At 48.4% G+C, this 22,159-nt stretch overlaps 1 protein-coding gene across 1 annotated transcript in view; it reads right to left on the reverse strand.

Moving 5' to 3' along the window:
* Positions 1 to 22,159, reverse strand: part of LOC119441356 (uncharacterized) — a 42,126-nt gene that overhangs the window by 18,629 nt on the left and 1,338 nt on the right. Inside the window, exons 3-7 of the mRNA XM_049662674.1 lie at positions 20,302 to 20,501; positions 15,407 to 15,501; positions 14,035 to 14,155; positions 12,539 to 12,712; positions 8,385 to 8,501 (exon numbers count right to left, since the gene is read on the reverse strand). Coding sequence (XP_049518631.1) covers positions 8,385 to 8,501; positions 12,539 to 12,712; positions 14,035 to 14,155; positions 15,407 to 15,501; positions 20,302 to 20,501 — 707 coding nt within the window. The remainder of the gene's footprint in view (positions 1 to 8,384; positions 8,502 to 12,538; positions 12,713 to 14,034; positions 14,156 to 15,406; positions 15,502 to 20,301; positions 20,502 to 22,159) is intronic.

Raw genomic sequence — 22,159 nt, forward strand, 5'->3', positions numbered from 1 at the left:
TCGTGTAGGAAAGGCACCGTTAGGAAAGATGCCTATTGTTGAGCTACCATTCCACCGTGTAGCGATTGATATTGTAGGACCCATTAGTCCCACATCCGGGAAAGGTAACAGATATGTGCTCACGTTAGTGGATGTTGCCACTAGGTATCCTGACGCGGTAGCACTTAAGACGGTAGACACGATTGAGGTGGCCGAAGCATTATTAGCGATGTTTTCCCGGTACGGCGTTCCAAAGGAGATTTTAAGTAACAGGGGCTCTAACTTTACATCGGAAGTTATGAAAGAGATAAACAGGCTGCTATCCATAGATCAAAAGCTAACTACCCCGTACCATCCAATGGCCAATGGGTTAGTGGAAAGGTTTAACGGGACATTGAAAACAATGATCAGGAGGATGTGTCAGGAGAGGCCAAAAGACTGGGATAGATACTTGCCAGCGCTCTTGTTCGCGTACCGAGAGGTACCACAAGCCAGCATAGGGTTTTCTCCATTCGAGATGATTTATGGCAGAGCAGTCAGAGGGCCGACAACTATTCTCAAGGAGTTGTGTACTAAAGAAGAACTGGGTAGTGAGGAAAAGACGACCTATACCTATGTGTTGGAGCTGAGGAACAGGTTGGAGGAGACGTGTAAGTTGGCCCATGAGAAGTTAGCGCAGGCTAAACAAACTCAGAAGAAATATTATGACCGCAAAGCAGTGTCTAGGAGATTAGAAGCGGGAGATAAGGTGTTAGTGCTGCTCCCCACAGACCATAATAAAATTTTGATGCAGTGGAAAGGACCTTTCATGGTGACGCAGAAGAAGAATGAGTTGGATTATGAAATTGAGGTGCAGGGTCATAGAAAGGTGTTTCATATTAGCATGTTGAAGAAATATGAAGATAGAGAAGAAACCGGAAAAGGGGTGGATGACGCAGGAGCTAGAGTTTGTATGGTAATCGCGGAGGAGAATGACCATGGCGAGGTACCAACGTATGTTGATAAGAGAACTATGGGTGTGGAGAGCGTCAAGTTAAATCCAGCCCTAACAAATAAACAAACAAAAGAGCTGAAAGAGCTAATACACAACGTTGAAGTAGTGTTTTCAGATTTACCGGGGCGGACGAATGTAGTACAGTGTGAGCTACTGTGTTCCACAGAACAGCCAGTACATGTAAAACAATACCCTCTACCGCTGGCAATGCAGGAAACCATAGAGAGGGAGGTTGAAGAGATGCTGAAACAAGGCATCATTGAAAGGGCAAACTCTCCCTATAACGCACCGCTAGTGGTGGTAAAAAAAGCAGATGGCTCCAACAGGGTATGCGTGGATTTCAGGCGCCTCAATTACGTGCTAGAAACTTACGCGGAACCAATACCCAGAATAGATGTAGTGGTGGCAAGGGTAGCTAAGAAGAAATATTTCTCAAAGCTCGACCTGGCAAAAGGGTATTGGCAAATACCAATGGAGGAAACGTCCAAAAGGAAAACTGCATTCTCATGTTCGAAGGGATTATTTCAATTTAGATATATGCCGTTCGGATTGAAAACTGCAGCAGCTGTGTTTACGAGGTTGATGAGACACGTGTTGAATGGTGTGCCGCATGTCGAGCACTATATTGACGACATCTTAGTTGCCACAGACACGTGGGAAGAACATTTACTAGCCCTGGAACAGTTATTAATAAGAATCAAGGATGCAGGATTGACAATCAAACCCACCAAATGTGAGTTAGGCTATGCTGCTGTAGAATTCTTAGGGCACAAGTTAGGAATGGGCATGGTTGAACCCAGGGAGGATACGCTGGAGAAGATTCAAGCGGTATGCAGACCACGGACTAAGAAACAGGTGCAATCGTTTCTAGGTTTGACAGGGTTCTATAGAGAGCTCATCTCACATTACGCTGAAGTGGCAGGTCCTCTGATAGAATTAACAAAGAAGGGAGCGAGCAACATAGTAGAATGGGAAGATAGACATCACAAGGCCTTTGAGATGTTAAAGAACAGTTTGGCACATCCGCCGGTTCTTCTAGCACCGGATATACAGAAAGAGTTCGTGCTTCGCACAGACGCATCAGACAAAGCGTTAGGAGCAGTACTTTTGCAAGAGAAAGAAGAAAACTCCATCCCGTGTTTTTTGCTAGCAGGCGACTAAATAAGGCTGAGCAAAATTATTCTACAGTAGAAAAGGAATGCCTAGCTCTCGTTTGGGCTGTGAAAAAGTTTCACATATGTCTATTCGGCAAACAATTTCGGGTGCAAACAGATCACCAACCACTACAGTTTTTGAGCAAAGTTAAACTGACAAATGGTAGGTTAATGAGATGGAGCCTCACCTTGCAAGAGTATTGCTTCCATATACAATATATCAAAGGCAGACAGAATGTGGGAGCGGACTTCATGAGTAGGGCGATTGACAATTGAGACGGTGAAATTAACGCGGACGGGACTAAGGTGAATACATAGGTGAAATGTGCACAAAGTGAACTCTTAAACGTGGTGAACAGTGCAACTGGTGAATTGTGCGGTGAAGTGTGTGGTGGTGTTGTGTAGTGCATCAAGTCTTCACACGAACCGGCACCAATGTCACTACGAGGAGTCACAGTCATCACCCGAACGTCACCCCCTCCCCCCACAGATCAGGAGTAAGCAGTTTTTTGGAAAAAACATGTCACAGTTTCGCCCTAAGGGCGAAGCAATGAATGCGATAGCAACACAGCAATGTCATACGAAGTAAGGTGAGCGGCTTTGGTAGCAATATCAATTGTAGTAAACATGAGCTGATTAAGTAAGCAGGTGTGCTGCGGCGTAAGTAGACCGACATGAAGAGAGACTCGATGACCACGAGAAGGCGCGTGTGAAACGGTGGTGTTGATGAGAAGCGCTGCCCGTGGGCAGCGCGTGCGAAGGGACACACCTGTAGCGCTGCACTGCCGATCCGGGCAGCATTGCATGTGTAGCGTGCGTTGGAAAATGTGGCCCGACTATTACTAACTGTGGTGTGAGCGCGCACAAACAAACATGAATAGATCACACTGAATGACTGCAGACAAGGACTGTCAAAACGCTGGCAGCAAGCCCATACGCTGCAGCGGGCGAAGGTACGTGCGGTCTATCGCTTCAACGGAAACTGAGCGGCGAGTGCACGGCACATAGAAAGGTCAGAGCCGTGTGGAGATAAGAGACGGTGCGGCGAGCGACGAGCGCGGTTGTTGGCATAGTAGAAGTGCGCCCCCCCCCCCCCCCCCCCCCCCGCTCCTTCCGGCGCTTTCTTCCCGCTTCCTTGCTTGCGCGTGGGAGAGATAAGAGACGGTGCGGTCGAGCGACGAGCGCGGTTGTTCCCCCCCCCCCCTCGCTCCCTCCGGCGCTGGCTTCCCGCTTCGTTGCTTGCGCGTGGGAGATTGAGTGCGTTCGCTCTCCGTGACAGCGGGCTTCCCCGCACGCTTCCGCTCGAGCATACGGCGCGCGGTGAAGATTTTGTCTATGCGGAACCTCACGGCGACGCCGACGGCAGAAATCCGGTTGAAGTGTCCATATAATTGCTATCGCAATAAAACTCTCAAAAAGGGGACCCATGTCATATGTAAGAGGCCGCCGGTGGCGCGAAAAAGAAAAGGAGCACGAGAAACACGGGGTTCCGAATGGCGCGAGCGCGCGAGGCGCACGAACCGAGGCATAGTCGATGGATGAACGACGGTGTCCGTTGAGTTTCAACGTGGCACCGGGTCAGGAAGGTCGCATCTCCAGCTATGTTCTGGCGACGGGAGACTTGGGGGTCTGGTTGAGTCCGCGACGCTGGCCGTCCAAGGTGTGGCCGTCGACCTCGGCAAGTTCGGGCGAGGCTCCTGGACGGGCTGCAGCTTCTCACGGCAGGACCAGGCACCCCAGAGAGGATCCCCCTTCTGCGACAGACCGGCACGTTCGATTCTCCACGGGACGCCACGTCGGCACTCACGAAGAGATTGCGACGCATCCCGACGCTAGGCCTATCCAGGTGGGCCTAAGCAGCGCCGAGCGCCATCGCTGACGAGCGCATCACCGACGAGATACCGACGAGCTCACCACCGACAAAGGAGGCAACGCGAGTCGTCGGCATCTACGGCAGTAACGACGCCCCGAATGAATGCGACTTGGACCCGACGAGAGGAGCTTCAAGTCGGCGGTCCGTAAGAGCCCATGTTTTTGTTTACGACGCAGTTAGGCCGGGGCCAAGGTGGCTAGACTCTGGCGAGCAAAAGCTAAGACTGACCGAGAGACTTTAAGGCGGAGCGAGGCTCCAGAAATGAGATAGTTCTTGGTTTATAGTGTTGTATTTAGTTAGTTTTGGATTTTCCATTAAGTACGCTTTTTCGTTGTGTTATGTCTAGTTTCGCGTGCCCTTAGTTTTGAGTTTCAGTTTCAGTGTTGTGTGTCGCGTGCGTTCATCGTTCCTGTATATATTAAATCTTCGTTTGCCGTGCCGCCAGTCGTCTCTCTCCTCCATCGAGAGTAGCGCATGCTCGCAACTCTCCGCACTCCCAAGTAAAGGTGACACCGTGATTACAGAGAAATGCGTGTCATACAAGTACGGGCGGAATTTAGAAACCGCCCAGACGGGGGCCAGGCATTCACGGTCTGTAATCGAATAGTTGCGCTCCGCTGCTGTGAAGAGGCGGCTAGCGTAGGCGATAACACGATCGCGTCCCTGTTGGCGTTGGGCTAAGACGGCTCCGATACCATGACCACTGGCATTGGTACGGACCTCTGTAGGGCAGGACGGGTCAAACTGGGCCAGAATAGGCGGCGTGGTGCGGATGTTGGTAAGGTGGGCAAACGCGGCAGTTTGAGTGGGACCCCACGTCCCACGACCCCACGGCTCGTCCTTCTTCAGAAGATCAGTAAGTGGTCGGGCAATCGCTGCGAACACTGTAAAATAATTTACACCCCTAAAAGTGAAAAACGGTGTAAATGTGTCTATAACTCACACCCGTATGGTGTGACTTATATAAGTAACACCCTTAGGGTGTGAGTTATAGACACATTTACACCCTTTTTCACTTTTAGGGGTGTAAATTATTTTACAGTGAAGTCTTGAACGAACCGTCGGAAGTAGGAGCAGAGCCCTACAAAACTTCGAACGTCTTTGACAGACTGAGGTACAGGAAAAGACGTGACAGCACGAATTTTCTCCGGGTCTGGTTGAATATCGGATGCGTCGACGAGCTGGCCCAGCACTGTAATCTGCCGGCGACCGAAGTGACACTTCGAGGAATTTAGTTGGAGCGCAGCCTCGCGGAAGACTTGAAGAACAGCTGATAAGCGCTCAAGGTGTGTCTCAAGCGTAGGCCAAAACACGAGAACATCGTCTAGGTAACAAAGGCACGTTGACCATTGTTCACCCTGGAGCAAACAGTCAATCATGCGCTCGAATGTGGCTGGGGCGTTGCATAGACCGAATGCCATAACTTTGAATTGATATAGACCATCAGGGGTGACAAACGCGGTCTTCTCTCGGTCCCTTTCATCCACAGAAATTTGCCAATAACCAGACCGAAGGTCTATGATGAGAAGTAGTTGGCACCGTGGAGACAATCGAGGGCGTCGTCAATGCGAGGCAAGGGGTAGACATCTTTTTTGGTAATTCGGCTTAGATGACGATAATCGACGCAGAAGCGCCACGTGCCATCTTTCTTTTTAACAAGCACGATGAGTGACGCCCAAGGGCTCGACGAGGGTTCAACAATGCCTTTCGCAAGCATCTTGTGCACTTCATCTTGATAACTTTACGCTCTGAAACAGAAACTCGATATGGCCGACGATGAATAGGACTGGCATCACCAGTATTTATGTGATGCTTAACAATTGAAGTCTGGCCCAATTGTCTATTGTTGAGGTCGAAGATGTCTTGGTAAGAAACCAAAAGGCGACACAGAGCTGCTGCTTGTTCAGGCAATAGGTCCGCAGCAATCATGGGACTAAAGGTTGCGTCAAGGCAAATAGCATCCTGCGGAAATGGTGAAGAATCGGAGCAGCCGTCCACTGAAAACACCGTGACGTGGTCATCTCCTACAGCACGCAGCGTTGCAACCGATATGCCTTGGGGTAGAACTTGCTTTGTTAGGCCAAAATTGACGACGGGGAGGCATGTCCGGCTGTCGACAACGGTTACAGCGGAGTGGGGCACAGTGATATCGCGCATCAAAAGGACATCAAGAACAGGTGAAGCGACGTAATCACGATCGGGCACAGGGAAAGATGAAAGCAAATCGACGAAAGTCACGGTTTTAGGCGGCAGGCGGATGAAGGCGGTCGTACTAAAGTTGTTCGGCTGTTCAGCGCGAATATGCGCGAGTAGAGGAAGTTCGAGGCAAAGGGTACCGGTAGAACAGTCGATCAAAGCTGAATGCGCCGTAAGAAAGTCGAGTCCAAGGATTAGGTCATGGGGACAATTGGTCAGCTCTGTAAAAAGAACTGGAACGTGGCGGTCGGCGATACTTATCCCGGAAGTACACATTCCAGTGACGGCAACAGTGCTGCCATCGGCGACGCGTACGGCTCAGCTAGTATCAGGCGTAAGGACCTTCTTCAGTCGACGACGGAGGTTATTACTCATTATGGACACCTGGGCTCCAGTATCTATTAACGCCGTCAAAGGGACACCGTCGACGTGCACATCAAGTAAGTTCTGGTGCGTTGGGACCGTCAATGGAGGAGTTTGACACGACGAAGATAATGCAGCGCTACCCCCAGGAGCTGCATGGTCTAGTTTTCCGTCCGGGAGAGTCCATAATTGGTCGGCGACGAATAGCGGCGTGGCTGGGGTGACGGGGACCGACGGCGCTGAGGTGACGGCGAGCGAGTGGGACGACTGTCATCGACGGATACGTCAGAGCTAGAAGGCATACGGCGAAGCAAGTAGCGGCGAGGGTCGGCATATGGGCGAGGAGACGGGGAAAAGTAGCTCGAATACGGCGATGTCCAGGAGCAGGTGCGGCAGTGGAGAGCGACGTGGCCATTGCGGTGGCAACGAAAGCAAATGGGCTTGTCGTCCGGAGTTCTCCACTCTGTAGGGTTGCGGTATCTGGGAGGGGAATACAGATCGCTGCGAAGCGCAGCTGTCGGCACCAGTCGGGCGTCAGGTCGGGAGATGGAGCAGGCAGCAGGAAAACCGAGGTTGGCAAACTCTTGCCGCACAACCTCCTGAATGAGGGAGATCACTGGGGCTGGTTGGTCAATGGTGGGGTAAGTGGGCGCGCATGGAACGTGGCAGGACTGGCAGCCTCGAGCTCGCGGCGAACAATCCGCGTGACAGTCTCATTGGAGGGGGGTGAAGCGGTAAGGGCGACGCAGGACGACGTCGCAGCCGTGTTAGGGAGCCGGGAGAACTGTGGAATGACGCGGCGGCTTTTGGCGAGCTTAAAGCGGCGACATTCCTTGACAATGACGTCGATCGTAGACACATTGTTGATCAACAAGTTGAACGCGTCGTCCGCGATCCCTTTGAGAACGTGGCCAACCTTGTCAACTTCGACCATGTTCTCGTCGACTTTCCGGCAAAGAGCTAGCACGTCTTGTATGTACGAGACATACGATTCAGTGGAAGACTGTACTCGGGTAGCAAGCTCTTTTCTGGCAGCCTGCTGCCGACCGGTCGGATTTCCAAAGAGGTTGCGGAGCTTCTCCTTGAAAGCGTCCCAGCTAGAGATCTCCTCCTCGTGTGTCCGGAACCAGACACGAGGTGTTCCGCCCAAGTAGAAGAGGACATTCGCTAGCATTATGGTAGGGTCCCAGTGGTTGTTGCGGCTAACAAGCTCATACATGCGTAGCCAGTCATCAACGTCGTCATTATCTTGGCCGGAGAATATACCAGGATCGCGGGAAGTGGCAACAGTGACGTACGTTGTGGTTGGAGTTGCAGTAGTAGCAGCAGACGAGGTGTCGTCACTGAGAGCCATGGTGGAAAGCTGGACGGTGCGGCCGCTGCGGAGCTCCGTGGTGAGGACGGGGAACGGCACGCTCCACCAAAATCTTACGCGAACGAAGGATTAAGTACAGGAGACTATTTAGAAGTATATTTACAAAAGATAGCTGCAGCGCTGGCCAGATCAGCCGATAGCTCTAGAGCCTACAACAGTTCGTCTTCTTCGTCTAGGCGCCCACGCGCATCGTCCAGAAGAAACACCCAATATGCATGTAGCAATATCAACGCCTCAGACGTTCTCTAGCACAAATGTATCACTTTAGCTTGACTTTATATTTGTTTTCACAGTCCCTTTAACGCTCTTGTAGGTATCTCTGACGTTCAGTTTGAGCTTTGTGTGCATGTAAAATTTCACCCAAAGAACAGTTTCGTCTTTCACGTTGTGCGTGCCTCGCCGGCTTGTCGAGGTATGCGTCAGTAAAACAGAGCCACATTGCATATATACCTTCTGGGCAATGGTGTCTCTGTCGTCGAACGTATAGTACACGTAGTCTGTCTTCACGAACCGGGACAGGCTTTCATTGTTCATCTGGGCCTTGTTCTCGCGCAACAAGGCACACACCTGCGAATGAAGTCCACGAAAGTGCATGAGGAAGGGGGCACGTGAGAGGGTGGAGTGTGGTAAGGTGGCGAGAAGCAATCAGAGTGTAGGAAAGTGGCAGCGTACTGTACCAAGACCACCTATAGATAGCACAAGGCCACCTAGAGTACAATGAACACCACCTAGGTAGCACAAGGCCTGTTCACTCCGATCCATCACGTCATGCTATACCTGGCCCTACTGCCATAGAATCTAAAGGGGATGCTCCCGAGTAAGCAGCGGTGATTTCGACGTCACCACTTTCGTCACGCCAGGCAATGGAAATTTCGGGTCAGCTAGCATGACGTCATGGATCGGAGTTAACAGGCCTTGAGCTAACTAGGTGGTGTTGTTTATTCACGCGGCAGGGTCAGAATACAATTCCATGTATGCTGACCACTTACCCGCAAAATTGGTGAGTGAAGCAACTGCGAAGTATAGTAAATCTTATCGATAGTTGTCGTGATGATATTTCCGCCAAACCATACGCATAGATCTGCACCTAACGCGGTTTACTTGCATGAATTTCCCGACAATCAATAGTTCAGAACTTCAGAACTTCAGTTGCGACTATACCTGAATGTTTCGTACAATTGTTTCTTCGAATATTTTGAAAATGCGATTGAAAGTCAAATCTACCTTCACCTGGCGGCGATAAAATTTATATAAAGATTTTGAAGGGTAAAATTGTATGATTACTTTTTTATTATTTTCGTAAGAGATTTCACTTCAGTAACCACTAGGCACGGGATTTTACCCGTTTCAGTGGAAGGTCTGTGAAGGTGATTTAACTTTTTAAATCAGGTAACCAGCAGCCTTTAATAAATTACCGGCTTATTTTCTTTACGAATATTCGATCAAAAATCTGAACATATTTTGCTTTCGAACCTTGCTGACTTTCTCGAATCAAACTACTTGTTTCACCATCACCACACGGATTTTGCAAAACCTGCTCTCGTGAAATCCAACTACTATCACTTGCCCACCAACTTCAGGACCTCCATCCGTATTCCCGAATATGCAGGACGTTTTGGGGGCATTTAACAAGGTATTGTAAAACCCTATTGCCTCGGCGTCAACTGTTCGCGAATTGGGGACTTTCGGCCTATTCGCGGCTACGGAGCTACGCAGTTACGGGCGTGTGCCGTATCGCGCAGTATGGCCGTGAAAGATTAGTTTGCGTTTCTTTAATGCAAAGTATTTTTCTGCCAGTCAAACCACTTTTTGGCCGGTGGTGCCATTTTAATGATTTTGTCGCTAGATGTAGAGACTTGCGTGTCTAGATTAGAATCTGTGTTTTTACGGGCGAATACCATTATCTCATTATTAGGGAGGCCGTAGCAGGGGACACAGGATTAATTTCGACCAGCTGGGGTTCTTTAAACGTGCACACTATGCACGGTACAGGGAGTTCTTGCACTTTGACCCCACGGACATGCGACCGGCCCGGCCGGGATTTGATCCAGCGATTTCGTGCTTAGCAGCCCAACGGCAAAGCCTCTAAGAAGCCACGGCGGGTGACTTTCATATCTGTTTAACGACAAAATGTTCTTTTTAGTGATAGGCGACTGTTTTAGCGGCATTACAGAACATTTAGCAACATTTTGCCTACTTTGAAGTCACGAGTGTTGCTTCGAAAATGGCTTTCTAGGACGCACTCTGTTTTTCAAGGACAACTACGAGTAAGTGACCCATGCCACTTTTACGGGGCATTGGCTCTGCGGACATGCAGAAGTAATGCTTATCTCGACATTGGCGATGTTCGTATTGTGTTTGTGCTTCACAGCTCGTGGTCTTAACAGGCTTCATATGTCGCTTACGAAATGCGTTTTTGAAGTTATTACAAAACCGACTTTAATGGTTCTTAACGATGCAAGTTCTGCAGTTTCACTAAGCAGCTTGATTTGTGAACCTTCGCAAATGTAGCAGTAATTAATTAATCAAAACTAATAGCAATAAATGTACGGAGAGATTTAGTACGCAGCAGGCACATAATCGTACAAATCGAGGCACGACCAACCTGACGACTATAAACGATGGTTCATGAACAACCCATTTTATGAGTCGCCTTTGAAGTACATGCGTGAAACGGGCCTATGTGCTTAAATTTAATTCTATTCTGACTTTATGCCACGTGGTTACCCAAGCAAGCAAAAACAACAAGTCGACTGCAAAAATACGTGCATATAGGAGCGGCTGGACTCGTTCACGCGATACTGAACGCAACACTTCCGTTTCTCACAGCCTTCGGACAAATAAATACTGCACGAAGTCTTTAAGGTGGATCACGGGGCGGAGGCGCAGTATCTAACATACATAAAGATCACACAAGTGTCATCGCCGTGTGAGCAATACATGACCGAGCGCGTGTCGAAGAATGTTGTACTCCGTTTACGAGCGCCTAGAATTACAAAATTTGTACGGATAATGTGGCCCAAGTGCCTCAATTATCTCGCAAAAAATAGGTTCCGTTATTTGTAGAATCGTCCTGGATTTATAACGGTAAAATCAGAAGGTAAACTAAAAATCTTACCTTAGCTCATCTGTTGTTATGCAGATCTGTTGTTAAGAGTCCTGTACACACTGTCGGTGAATTTACGTTTATTCCTCACCCGTACAGATAATATAGACAAACGTGAAACGCTTCGGTAGATGAGTAACGCCATGTTAGCTTTCTTATGGGGCTCACTCGATTCACTCGACAGTTAGAGCGGCATTTTTTTGCGACCTTGATGGAAAATTATCGGAAATTTACCGACATTTTAATCTGTCATAGGGAGCAAAAAAAGATTGCCACCACTGTTTTTGGCATTCTCCATTTTTGCAGCTAATAACAAACTCAGAGCACAGTACTGTCCGATGTAGAGTATCTCAAAGGACCCAATGCTGCATTCCTTACTTCTTTCCCCATCAGAAAAATGGCATACACTCTACATTAACCTGTGTATACCGATTCTCTGAAGCAGCTATTCAAGGACACGCTTGTGGCAAGGTTATGTTTGGAAATGTTTCAAATAGTGCATCCCTAAATGCGTCATCTTTCGAGGGCTTCGATGAAGTTAACTGCCGATAAAAACGCAGACTGCCGTAAAAAACTGTCAAGCTGTTGCAGAAATTCGGCTACTGAAATGTTAACATCATTGGATATTTCCCCTGCTTTCAAGCAAGAAGAAACGTGGCTGGAGGTACACTGTTCCTGGCCTATGTTCTTGCTGTCCTGTCTCTTGCTTGAAAGCGCAGAATACATTTTATAATAACGATGACGAACTTATGTAACGAAATATGCAGTGGAGACCTGACGCGCTATATCCAGAAGTCGCTAGTACATTTACTAACTGAAAATCTTATCTGTTGAACGGTTCGAAGTAACAACGAAAAATCAAGACAAACAAGAGTGTCAGTTACTTCCAATGACGTTTATTTTTGTTATGGACGTCAGTCTGAAAGATTCGCCTAATACCCACTGGAAGTACTAATTACCGCCTACGCTAGCGTCAAAACAGTCTAAAGACGGCTACACTCGCTTCTCGAGGCGTATTGTCGTAGCTGCACGTGTCAGCCTGAATCTCAAAGATCTCAATTACTGTACCGACACTGGGATTCGACAACAGTAAATAAAGGACGCCTTCTATATTAAAAGGATCGATAAGGCCTGCGAGGGTCGGGCGTCATTCTTCCTCCCATAAAGTGAGGAGACGCAGTTATGAGTGTCCTGCCATTCTTCTTTTCTTTTAGCTATGCCGGTGTAGTGCGTTCGCGGTGAAGCATCCTGGTGATTATACGAACCATTCTCTTCAATCAAAACGTCAGCTGGATTTGCCTTGTCGTACCTGCTTCTTCGGTCTGTCTTGGGTTTTGGCGTTCTTGGAATCATGAACTGTCGCTGCTTATCTCGACATTAGCGATGTTCCGCTGACATGTAGACATTTTGGAATTAAGGCATGTGGCAACTTGTCCAGTTTACCTTTCTCCTAGAGAACTGTGCTAGCGTGAGGCGCCGCACTCGATCAACCACGCACCTCCTGCAGGCTCGTGTAGTCGTATCCGGAGACCCAGACGAGCTTCGTGTACAGCGTGTTCACGTAGTTCTTGATGGCACCCAGGCTGATCGTGAAGCACCAGCCGTGAGTCGCTGCAGCGCTTTGGGCAACCAGCTGCTGCCGCAGAGACCAGACGCGGCTCAGCTGCCGCCGCTGCGGGAGAGAGGCACCGTGCAACACTGGGTCATCGTGAGCTGTTAGGGCACTGTAAAACATGAAGCGCTCGTGGGGCAATTTCATGGGAAAAGACATGCAGCAAACAAGGGTTTAGGAACGCTCTCGAGTGGCTGATGCATTTGCTGAAGAAGTGGTGTCGGGGCTGGCGGTAAAATAATGTAATGGCTTACGAGTACACCGAATGCAAAGGAGTTTACTGAATACAAAGGAAATTAAAGCGCATTCTGGGGCGGCAGAAGACTGGTAGGCTTGATAACGATCCACAAAATGGCAATTACTGGTGATGCGTAAGGATGTACAGTTGGGCGAGTTGGTGCGGTAACAGATTCTTTGTTTAAGCGCGAAAGAACACGGTTGAATTAAGGCAGAAGAAGACAGGACAAGCGCTAACTATCAACTAAATCTGTATTGGAAAGAACAACGTATATACAAGTGATTGCAAAAACTAGCATTGAAACATCACATGATCGCATCACACATGGGGATGCACAATCGACACCCTGATTTCAAATTTTCATTTTGGAAATGGCACCACAGAAAAAAAGCATCACAGGCACGGAATGGCACTATAACACAAGCGCCTGTGTTGTATCATTTCGCCTTTGTGACATTTTTTTTTCTGGGGCGCCGTTCCCAAAATGAACCCATACCAACTCGCCCAACTGTCCGTTCTTCACTCGAATGTTCTGTGGCAGAACTCCTTTAGGTATCCAGTGTCATTGCTTGGAAGGGTTTCGCACAGGCTTTCTCCTTAAATAGAAGTAAATATACGGGTGACTAAAACAATAATATTCCCGTTCTTGGCAAACTGGGGGCGACGACAGAAGACAAGCAAAAAGCGAAACGCCGTACCAGCAAGTAAGGTTGCAAAACCCTTTACAATACATCAGGCTCACCGTGTCCAACAGTTACTAGTTGGCGTTAAGGAGCGAAACAGTTTTAGTGGAGCTTTTCCAAGTACTTTCATAGATATGTCGATGTATTAAGAAAATGACACCATCCGACTGTATTTCCTGCAAGCCTCTTCCTGCGACCCTCACTGCTTAAACTCCCTGCCTCTCTGTCCCACTTACTATTCCCACCGTTATACGATGCCAACGTAATGCTCAACTACTTATGAGATGCACTGGTATTCCGCCGTGGTCCTGGCACTCGTGAGTAAGATGTCTGTCCCCAAGCTGAGCCCACACACCCCTTTGCAAACAGATACTGCACGGTAGCGCTACGTTTTTCTCTGTGTGACGGTAAGAATCTTCCTGTTCACCAATGTCGTAATTTGCGAGTTGCAACCGCCTCACCATGAAGACGTCTCCTGCGGCGGCGTCCGTGTGTGGCATGTACGGGTTGGCGAAGCGAATCGAGTGCAGCTGCGTGTCTTGGCGAAGTTGCTGCGTCTCGAATATCACCTTGTCCACCAGCCTGCGAAGAGGTGTCGCGCGATGACGATGCTGCTCCAAACAGCGTCCTCTACGGGTGACTATGACGGTATGGTTGCCGTGCTAAACATCATGTAAACTCCAAAGCACAAGCTCAATCCCCGCAATTACTTCAGCGCTAGCGCACATCGTTACTTAAGTTCTTTCAAACGTTTTACAAACGTTTCTTTCCTAATTCCGCTGACGTTTTCTCTCAGACTCTACGCAAAACAGAGGAGAGGAAGAAGAGTTCTTTTACTAAATGCAGCGAGTTCAAAACGAAACAGTTGCACTGAGCAACCGACTGCATCGTTACTTAAGTTCGATAACTTTATCTGTAATGCTGTTATCTGCAATGTGCAAGTCCTAATACTTTCGCCATTATTGTTGCCGCTAGCGCCGGCCGCGATCACCTCATGTGCATGGTTTACTGCGTACGTGCAGTTGCGGGAAGCATAGAGGTAGTGACATAGCGGTGAAGATAAAATGACATATAGTAATAATGCTGGCTATTAAATTTTCGTAAAGTAGAAGTGGAAGCTCATATGCTGAACTGCGTTCTTTCTTTCATTATTTCTTGCTTCATTCATTTCTTTTTATTCACGACAATTTACATATAAAATTATCTTGGGTGAATGACAAAAGTGCATAGTGTCATACATGCTTGTGCCTGGAAACCCTAAAGAGGGCAGCTCATATTATATTTATAGACATATTTGCGGAATACGCTAATAAACGGTTGCTGTCAGCCTAAAAACGGAACCGTACATTTTGCAACGTCAGTGGTACTCAGGCGTGTCTTCAAACTTTTCTCTTTCGCTTTTCATTCTTCCAAATCGCGGTGACGCCAGCGTGTGCATGAACAGAACATTTAAGAGATTGGCTTTCAGTGACGTCAGTAACATCACGCTCAAAAACCGCAGAAGTATAGCTGCGGCGTTTATTTGCTTATTTACTTTTGTTGGACACCTGTGCCTCATATTGCTACAAATACGGGTGGAAACAAACTCACCGTAACTCTCAATCCATGTATATCGCAAGGAGTTGTAGAATGTCTCGTAATTGGATGTCATCGGCATGCTTCTCTGATTTTCTAGATTTCTTTTTCCTTTGGTCAGAACAAGGATCATAACTGACTGGCATCTCTTAAAAAACCAAATAGAACGTTTTTTTCTGTCCCACAAGAACCGCTACAAAATTAAAACAGCAGCACCCTGACAAACGCGAGCGGTACTCCTGCAGTCAATTTTCTTACGTTGATATGTTCTTCAGAAACTCAGCAGTTGGCTTTATTGACGCTGCAATCTTCACCAGAAGCGAAATGTCGTCCGGATGAATCTTGTGGAGGGCCTGAAATATGTAGACATTTTGGAATTAAGAAATCACAACTCTCATTATCTCAATATGCAACGCGAACTTATTATTGCACAGTTTTTCCGTCGTCTTCAAACGCACCCCCTTCTACTGTAGGCTGCGCCAAACAGCTGTAGAAAATTATCTCTTGCTAGGCATCGGGTCATTGTTGCCGAGTTCACATTGCCGCCTAAGATCGGGACGTCTGGATTACGGAAATGTTTATGCGTATAGCTAATATGAAATTATCTAAATTGCAACACAATTCTGGTCATTAGGACGTACCGACTACACCCTAGAAATAATTTTCAGTCAACACCAACAAACGTTTCTTTCCTAATTCCGCTGACGTTTTCTCTCAGACTCTACGCAAAACAGAGGAGAGGAAGAAGAGTTCTTTTACTAAATGCAGCGAGTTCAAAACGAAACAGTTGCACTGAGCAACCGACTCCTAGCGACGCAGAACCATATTTGGAGCCTCAAAACATGCATTAATTGAAATCTAGCTGTGCACGACTACATTTAGCGCTGATCGCGTGAAGAATTGCGGCATGCAGGTAATTTGTATGGCCAGGCGCACCTATCCGGACTAATCTCAAAAGTAGTTTCTCTCGTCAGCAGATCACACGAACGTCGAACTGACCAAATAACACCATTCCTCCCTCCAAGACTGTTCCCCTTTCCTAGAAAGAAGGAGAACAGTTCATCTTCACCTTAAAGGGCCCCTAAACCACCTCAGATATTTTTTGAACATTTCAAGTAAACACGCGCATCGAGTTCAGCATGCCGTCACGATCAACGATGCCAAACGCTGCAGCGCTACGCGCCGCGGGAGCGCCACAAAATCTAAAAAACAATGCCGTCCTCCTCCCCTCGCCTTTCTGGTATCCCCAGCGGTCGTCATGATGTCAGCAGGGGGAATCTGGGGATGTCAACGGTAGAAACGATGTCCATTGGTCGAACAAGAACTTACGACTTCCGGTTTGTCTGCTAGCAGGTACGCGCGCTCCCTGCTCGTCCTCGCCGTGTTGCTCGCTTGTGCGCGCTTGCGCATCGGTAATTGCAGCCCGCAACGCAAGTGCCAAATCGCTCGTGTTCCAACACAGTCATGCTTAGCGGTCTGATTAACTGTGCGAACAGTGTCGGCCATTCCAGACGTGCGCGCAACACAGGGTCTATAGCGGCACGCTTCGCATAACACGCGCCGGCACCGCAGCAACAGCGGGTAGCCAAGAAGCGGCGAGTCTACGTCCACGTTACCGGCACGCTAACTCGCCGCACGCCGTTTGCCATTTGCGGACCGCCGGTCGACAGCGGTTTTGCTCGCGAGCGGCGAGATTTCCTTGCCGTACGTAGAGAGGATGAGACCGGGACTCATTTGTGCGGCAGCCTCACCGTCGCTGATCGCTCGACGGCGCCGATATCGTCGCTAGGCCTTTTCCGGTTCCCTTCAAAGCTAAAGCGGACGGCGCTTCGAAATGACATACCAACGCTCACAAGCCGCAATATTTTCTAATCGTTGTTATCGCTCTTCGCAATAATTGTACACAAAGAAGAAAAATACGCTGATATTAGCGGCGCCGTCGGCTGCGATGCGAGCACAGCCGAGCCGGTCGTCTCCCGTCGGTAGCCGTGCACTCAGCTGCAGCCGATGTTTTCGTTGCCGATGGCGGAGGCGCGCAGCTTCGCGGTCGTCGATTGGCCTGTTGATCGTGCAGCGGGCGGGGCGCCGGGCGAACTGCCGTCTACTTTGGACACCTCTCGCGCGGCAGACTGGAGGCCGTTTCGTTGTCCGTATATGTGCCGCTAGCATCATGGCTAGAGTGGACGTGCCTTAACCGGAAGTAGGCAGTGTTTTGAGAAGCGCGTTGGCGATGACGTTTGTCACGTGACAGTTTGAGCAGCACTCGGCGACGAGGGGAGACCAGCCGACGAGGAGAGTAGCGAAGGAAAGAGCGAAACGAGGGAGGGCCGTTTTTCGATCATCAAACGCGCGTAACTCCGCTATTACGGCACCATTTCGAAAAATTCTCGCGGCTACGTGTTCGTTGTAGACTCGTGAACAAGTGCAATGCCAGAACTAGATTTCGACCTCTGGGTGGTTTAGGGGCCCTTTAATACTCGCCGATATTCACCACAACGTTACGCATGTCAATATACTGGGGAATACTCTGCTGAAAGCGGTTGGCATGATGAAATTAGTCACACAGAACAAAATTGCTTTTCTACTGTCTACCCAATCACTGCAAACAAAATGTCTATGAGCCATGTATAAGAGCACAGCAATAAGTTGGAAGCAACCACTAAAGTCGACTGCTTAAACGTGCCTAATTGGTGAGCATAAAACAGCGTTCCAACGCGGAGAATGGAAGGCACTCACAGTTCGTTCCGTCATCATAGCGTTGCTTTGTTCCTAGAACAAAAAATTCGCGGACACGCAAACACATCCGAAAACAGCTTCTTTTCTGCGACTGATCTGTACATGCAAATAAAATTGGACCGGGAACTAGCCTTTTGGCATTGGCACAACTATTATGTATGCACATGAATGCTTAAAGTTGATTGATTGATTGATTGATTGACTGATTGATTGATTGAAAGCACAGTGACACTGCAGACAAGCAATGCACCTTTAGAGACCGAAAGTGCAGTGGTGAAGCCAGAAATCATCTATATTCATTTAATTTTTGTCGCACTCAGTAGAGGCGCTTTTAATATAATACATCAGCGCATATTGAAAGCTTAACGAACATCACTTACATGCGCGTTATAGTTATGAAAGCCATTTTTACCCCTTTTTAACACAAGACATGTACATTCCATGATCTGGAATATGCATTATGAAAAATGAGTTAATAAGATGTTGATGTAGAATGACATGGCTGTCTGTGCCAGTTACTAAGCTGCATCACGAAACAACTGCGAATGGTACAGGAAAAACTGGGCGACTGTTTCGGGCGAATGGCGGATATAGTCCGGCTTAATGTGGCGCGCTAAGTCGTCGTCGTCTTCTTGCATCCTTCTGTCATTGTCACTTTCTGTAAGTCTCTGTTGCTGTAAGACACTACATGCAGTTACTTCGACTAGTTTGAACGATGCTTTGTAAACACCTCCCTCGTCAATTTTTCTTTGTAACTAGGTGAACGCCAGTGCCAATGTTTCGATACATTTAAATGTTCATATATCAATATCCAGATGTCAATGCTCAACCATATCAGGATTTACAGCGACACTTACTTCATTGCAGTAATACGCATTTTACGCTTAGCCATCAGAAAAGGCTGGCTTTCGGTCATGCATCTGTCCTGCCCTCAAGTAGTGTAGCACCCGTGAGAAAAAAAATACAATCATTGTTTGAGCCACACTTTTCATTGCCTCAAGCATATGAAGACGATGATTTCGCCATTACGTTACTAGATCCACGTGACCTCCTCAGCGCTTTATACTTTAGAAGGTAGCAATGCGCTAACAATTCTAGAATAGGAAGTCTGCTTCAAAATACCACTGTCTTCTGCTTTGAACAGTGGTGAGTCGAAGACCAGTCAAGCTTACCTGTTCAGCCTTTTTCATTTGGCTCGTTCACGTCCTGTACTTATGTTCATTTGAATTTCAATAAACACTTTGAAATTTGGAAGACGAAGAAAGACTGGATGCCCTTGAGTGGTTTATTGCGACATTATTCTGACGAATACGGGAAAGGGCGAGAACATCCCGCCTAATAGTATAAAGAGGAATAAGCGCGATATTTCGCGGTTGCTTCCCCGGTCAGAGACACTTCATGACGTCATAGACACTAGCTGTCATAATCACGTGTACTAGACTATCATGCCACTACGCGACAACATCAATTAGTGTGCTCCAAGGCCTCCTTCCTCTGCCAATGTAACTCTGGGCCTCCGGGAACAGTGTCCCATATTGCACTAGGTGTGCGCAAGCTCACAACAGGATAATTTTCATCAACTGCAATTACTTACTCTGAACTGTTCAATAACATGCGCTATACAAACCTAGCTGTGAATACGAGCTGCTTATTCCTAAAAACATTCTTGCATTTAAATTTCTTCGCCCTCAGATGCTATCGCAAGAACGTAAATGCAATATTCACTTCATGCAGGTGTGCCAGCTGCGCCTGCTGACTGCGTGGCAGGCGACATTTCCCACTCTCTTCGAACACATTTTATCTTGTTGTCGACTGGTGTTACACTGGTCAGCACAACCGCCTGCAGCGACAGTGGTATTTAATTTTGTTGCCCCAGATGGCCGGCCACCGTATACCTTAAATACTTTATACACCAAGTTTAAAAAATAAAATAACCCATTCACGTTTCTTTGTACCTATGGAAGGTGCACTAACACAAAAACAATCAAACGATCATTGAGTAAGAAATTAGCATGATATTTTGTCAGTAGTAATTTCCCTGCAAGATTGTCTAAAACTGAAAGCTACCTTCCACATATGAAAAAAGGTAACTGACCTCTGAATTAGGTTACAACCAGTTCTATTATCTAAGTAAGTATTTTCTGTTATCATATTCAAGACATCAAAAATTGTAAGTTTGCCTTTGTATGGTTAGGAACACACACAACGGCCTAGCTTCAATCGCAGTCAATAGACCGCAAAGCATACACCAAGTGTACTCTCAAACGACAGGAGCATTGCATTTGCCTACACGCAATCGCTATCGCTTTAACGCGTTTTGGGTATCTGCTACAGTGTAGTGCAGCCGGCGATTTCGCGAGGAGTGGCGCCGCGGCAACGCCTTCGCGCGTGCGGCACCCGCTCGACCGTGCACCCACCCGGCAGATGGCGGCCACCCGGGTGACGTCGTCCTCGGTGCGGACGGCCAACTCGGCTCCCCGGAGCGCATGGTCGGCCACGAAGCGCGACGCTGCCTTCGCCGCGGGACCGTCGACCGCCGAGAAGAGCGACACCGGCAGCGACACGTAGCGCTTCACGAAGCCCTTGACCTTCAGGAAATCCTGCAAGGCGTCCTCGTCTGCACCAGAAGGTAGCCAAAGAAATGCTGGCTTGGCTGCAGTGGCGCACCGACGGGGGGGGATTCGGGGGTTGTAACCCCCCCCTGAGGCCGACTTAACCCCTCCCCCCCTTTTGTTTAACCCCTTTTCTTACGCATTTGAGTGCTGCAACTGAGATGTAAAACGCGCAATCGTCTGCACACTCGCAAAAAGCGCATTTTTTTGACAATTTTCCGTGAAGAAATCGAAATTAGTGCTGTTTAGATGGTATTGGCAAACTGTCAACCCCCCCCCTGGCAGAGATCCTGGGTGCGCTACTGCTTGGCTGGCATACTCGTGTGACGCGTTTGTTTGTTTCATTGATTGATTGATTCATTGCTACATTCATTCATTAGTGCCGTACCTACTCCTTGTCTATAAATCGCCTTATAGGGGCCCCCCAAATCACTGCACATACGCATAAGTTCCGGAGATCCAACTACAGTTAGTCACGCGTAAGCCTGTATTCATTTCACATGATGCATTTATATCGACACTCCAGGCGTAATTTTGCCGTCGGCGCCGCCTTGATGTTCCGTATAATGTCCAAGGGCGATAACATCGCCACCGCGCACCGTATGCCTTATATGCGAGTGAAAGCCTGCGTGGGTGAGGTGACGATGGCGGCTCCATCTCGCGCGCGCAAGGGAGGAAAGCGGGGAGGATGCGCGCCGCCTTCCGTCGAGCCCAAGGCACGGAGGGGAGGGGAGGGAAGAGGGGGGGGGGCGTTCTATTCCGGCGGCTGCTGCGTATGGCGCAGCCGCGCGGGCCCTATCTTGAAAGCGATCTGCAATGGGGACAGTGCGCCCAGTGCTGATACCTTCGTGTGCGCTGTGTTTTTGCCGTTTACTGATGATGTCCAGGGCCAGTTCGCCGTGCAGGTAATTATGTTCTCCACACAGAGATGCGAAGTACAGCTGCACGTAATCACGGTTCACGAAGAGGCAGCACGAAGGTCAAGTCACTCGCTGTTCCAGCCGCGCTTCCTCACTCCAGCGTTCTGACAGCGAATTTCCGCGGTCATCAAGTGAGATGTGTTCATGTTTGCTTGTGCGCGCCTGGCGCCATGCTTGAGAAGGTTTGCGAGTTTATACAGCCGATAAAACTGCTACGCTTACTTCGCGTAGCTGTCTACCAATTTGCCATCGCAATCGATGCGTTGCCTTTCGTGAAACTGCGACTTTTTATGGGCGCTCCGATGAATGTTTTTTTTTCAAAAGAGCAAGCCGCGATATATAGTTCAAGGTACGCACAGGCAGATCACAGGGAGAAGCCTTCGTCCTGCAGTGGACATAAATATAGGCTGATGATAATGATGATGACGCACAGGCGGACGACGCGAAGCCATGGACAATGTAGGTATAACCACTATAGTAATATAAGAAGAATGGTAAAGCGCATGAACATGCAACAAAGAGAAGGACAAATTCCGGAAGAGTACCCCTACAACCCTCCCATACGCCCTCCTCAGCGACAGCTACTGCGCACGCGCAGTCATAAGACAATATGACTTCGAAGCGACATTTTATCACGGCGGTGCTCCACTGCATGCGGTTACTTCGATTCCGAAAATCTTCAAAATGTTATCAAATACCCTTGCCCAAATGTCAAATAACGCATTTGTTCTTATGGCCCTCTT

This window comes from Dermacentor silvarum, chromosome 2, assembly GCF_013339745.2.
Source record: "Dermacentor silvarum isolate Dsil-2018 chromosome 2, BIME_Dsil_1.4, whole genome shotgun sequence".
Lineage (NCBI taxonomy): Eukaryota > Metazoa > Arthropoda > Arachnida > Ixodida > Ixodidae > Dermacentor > Dermacentor silvarum.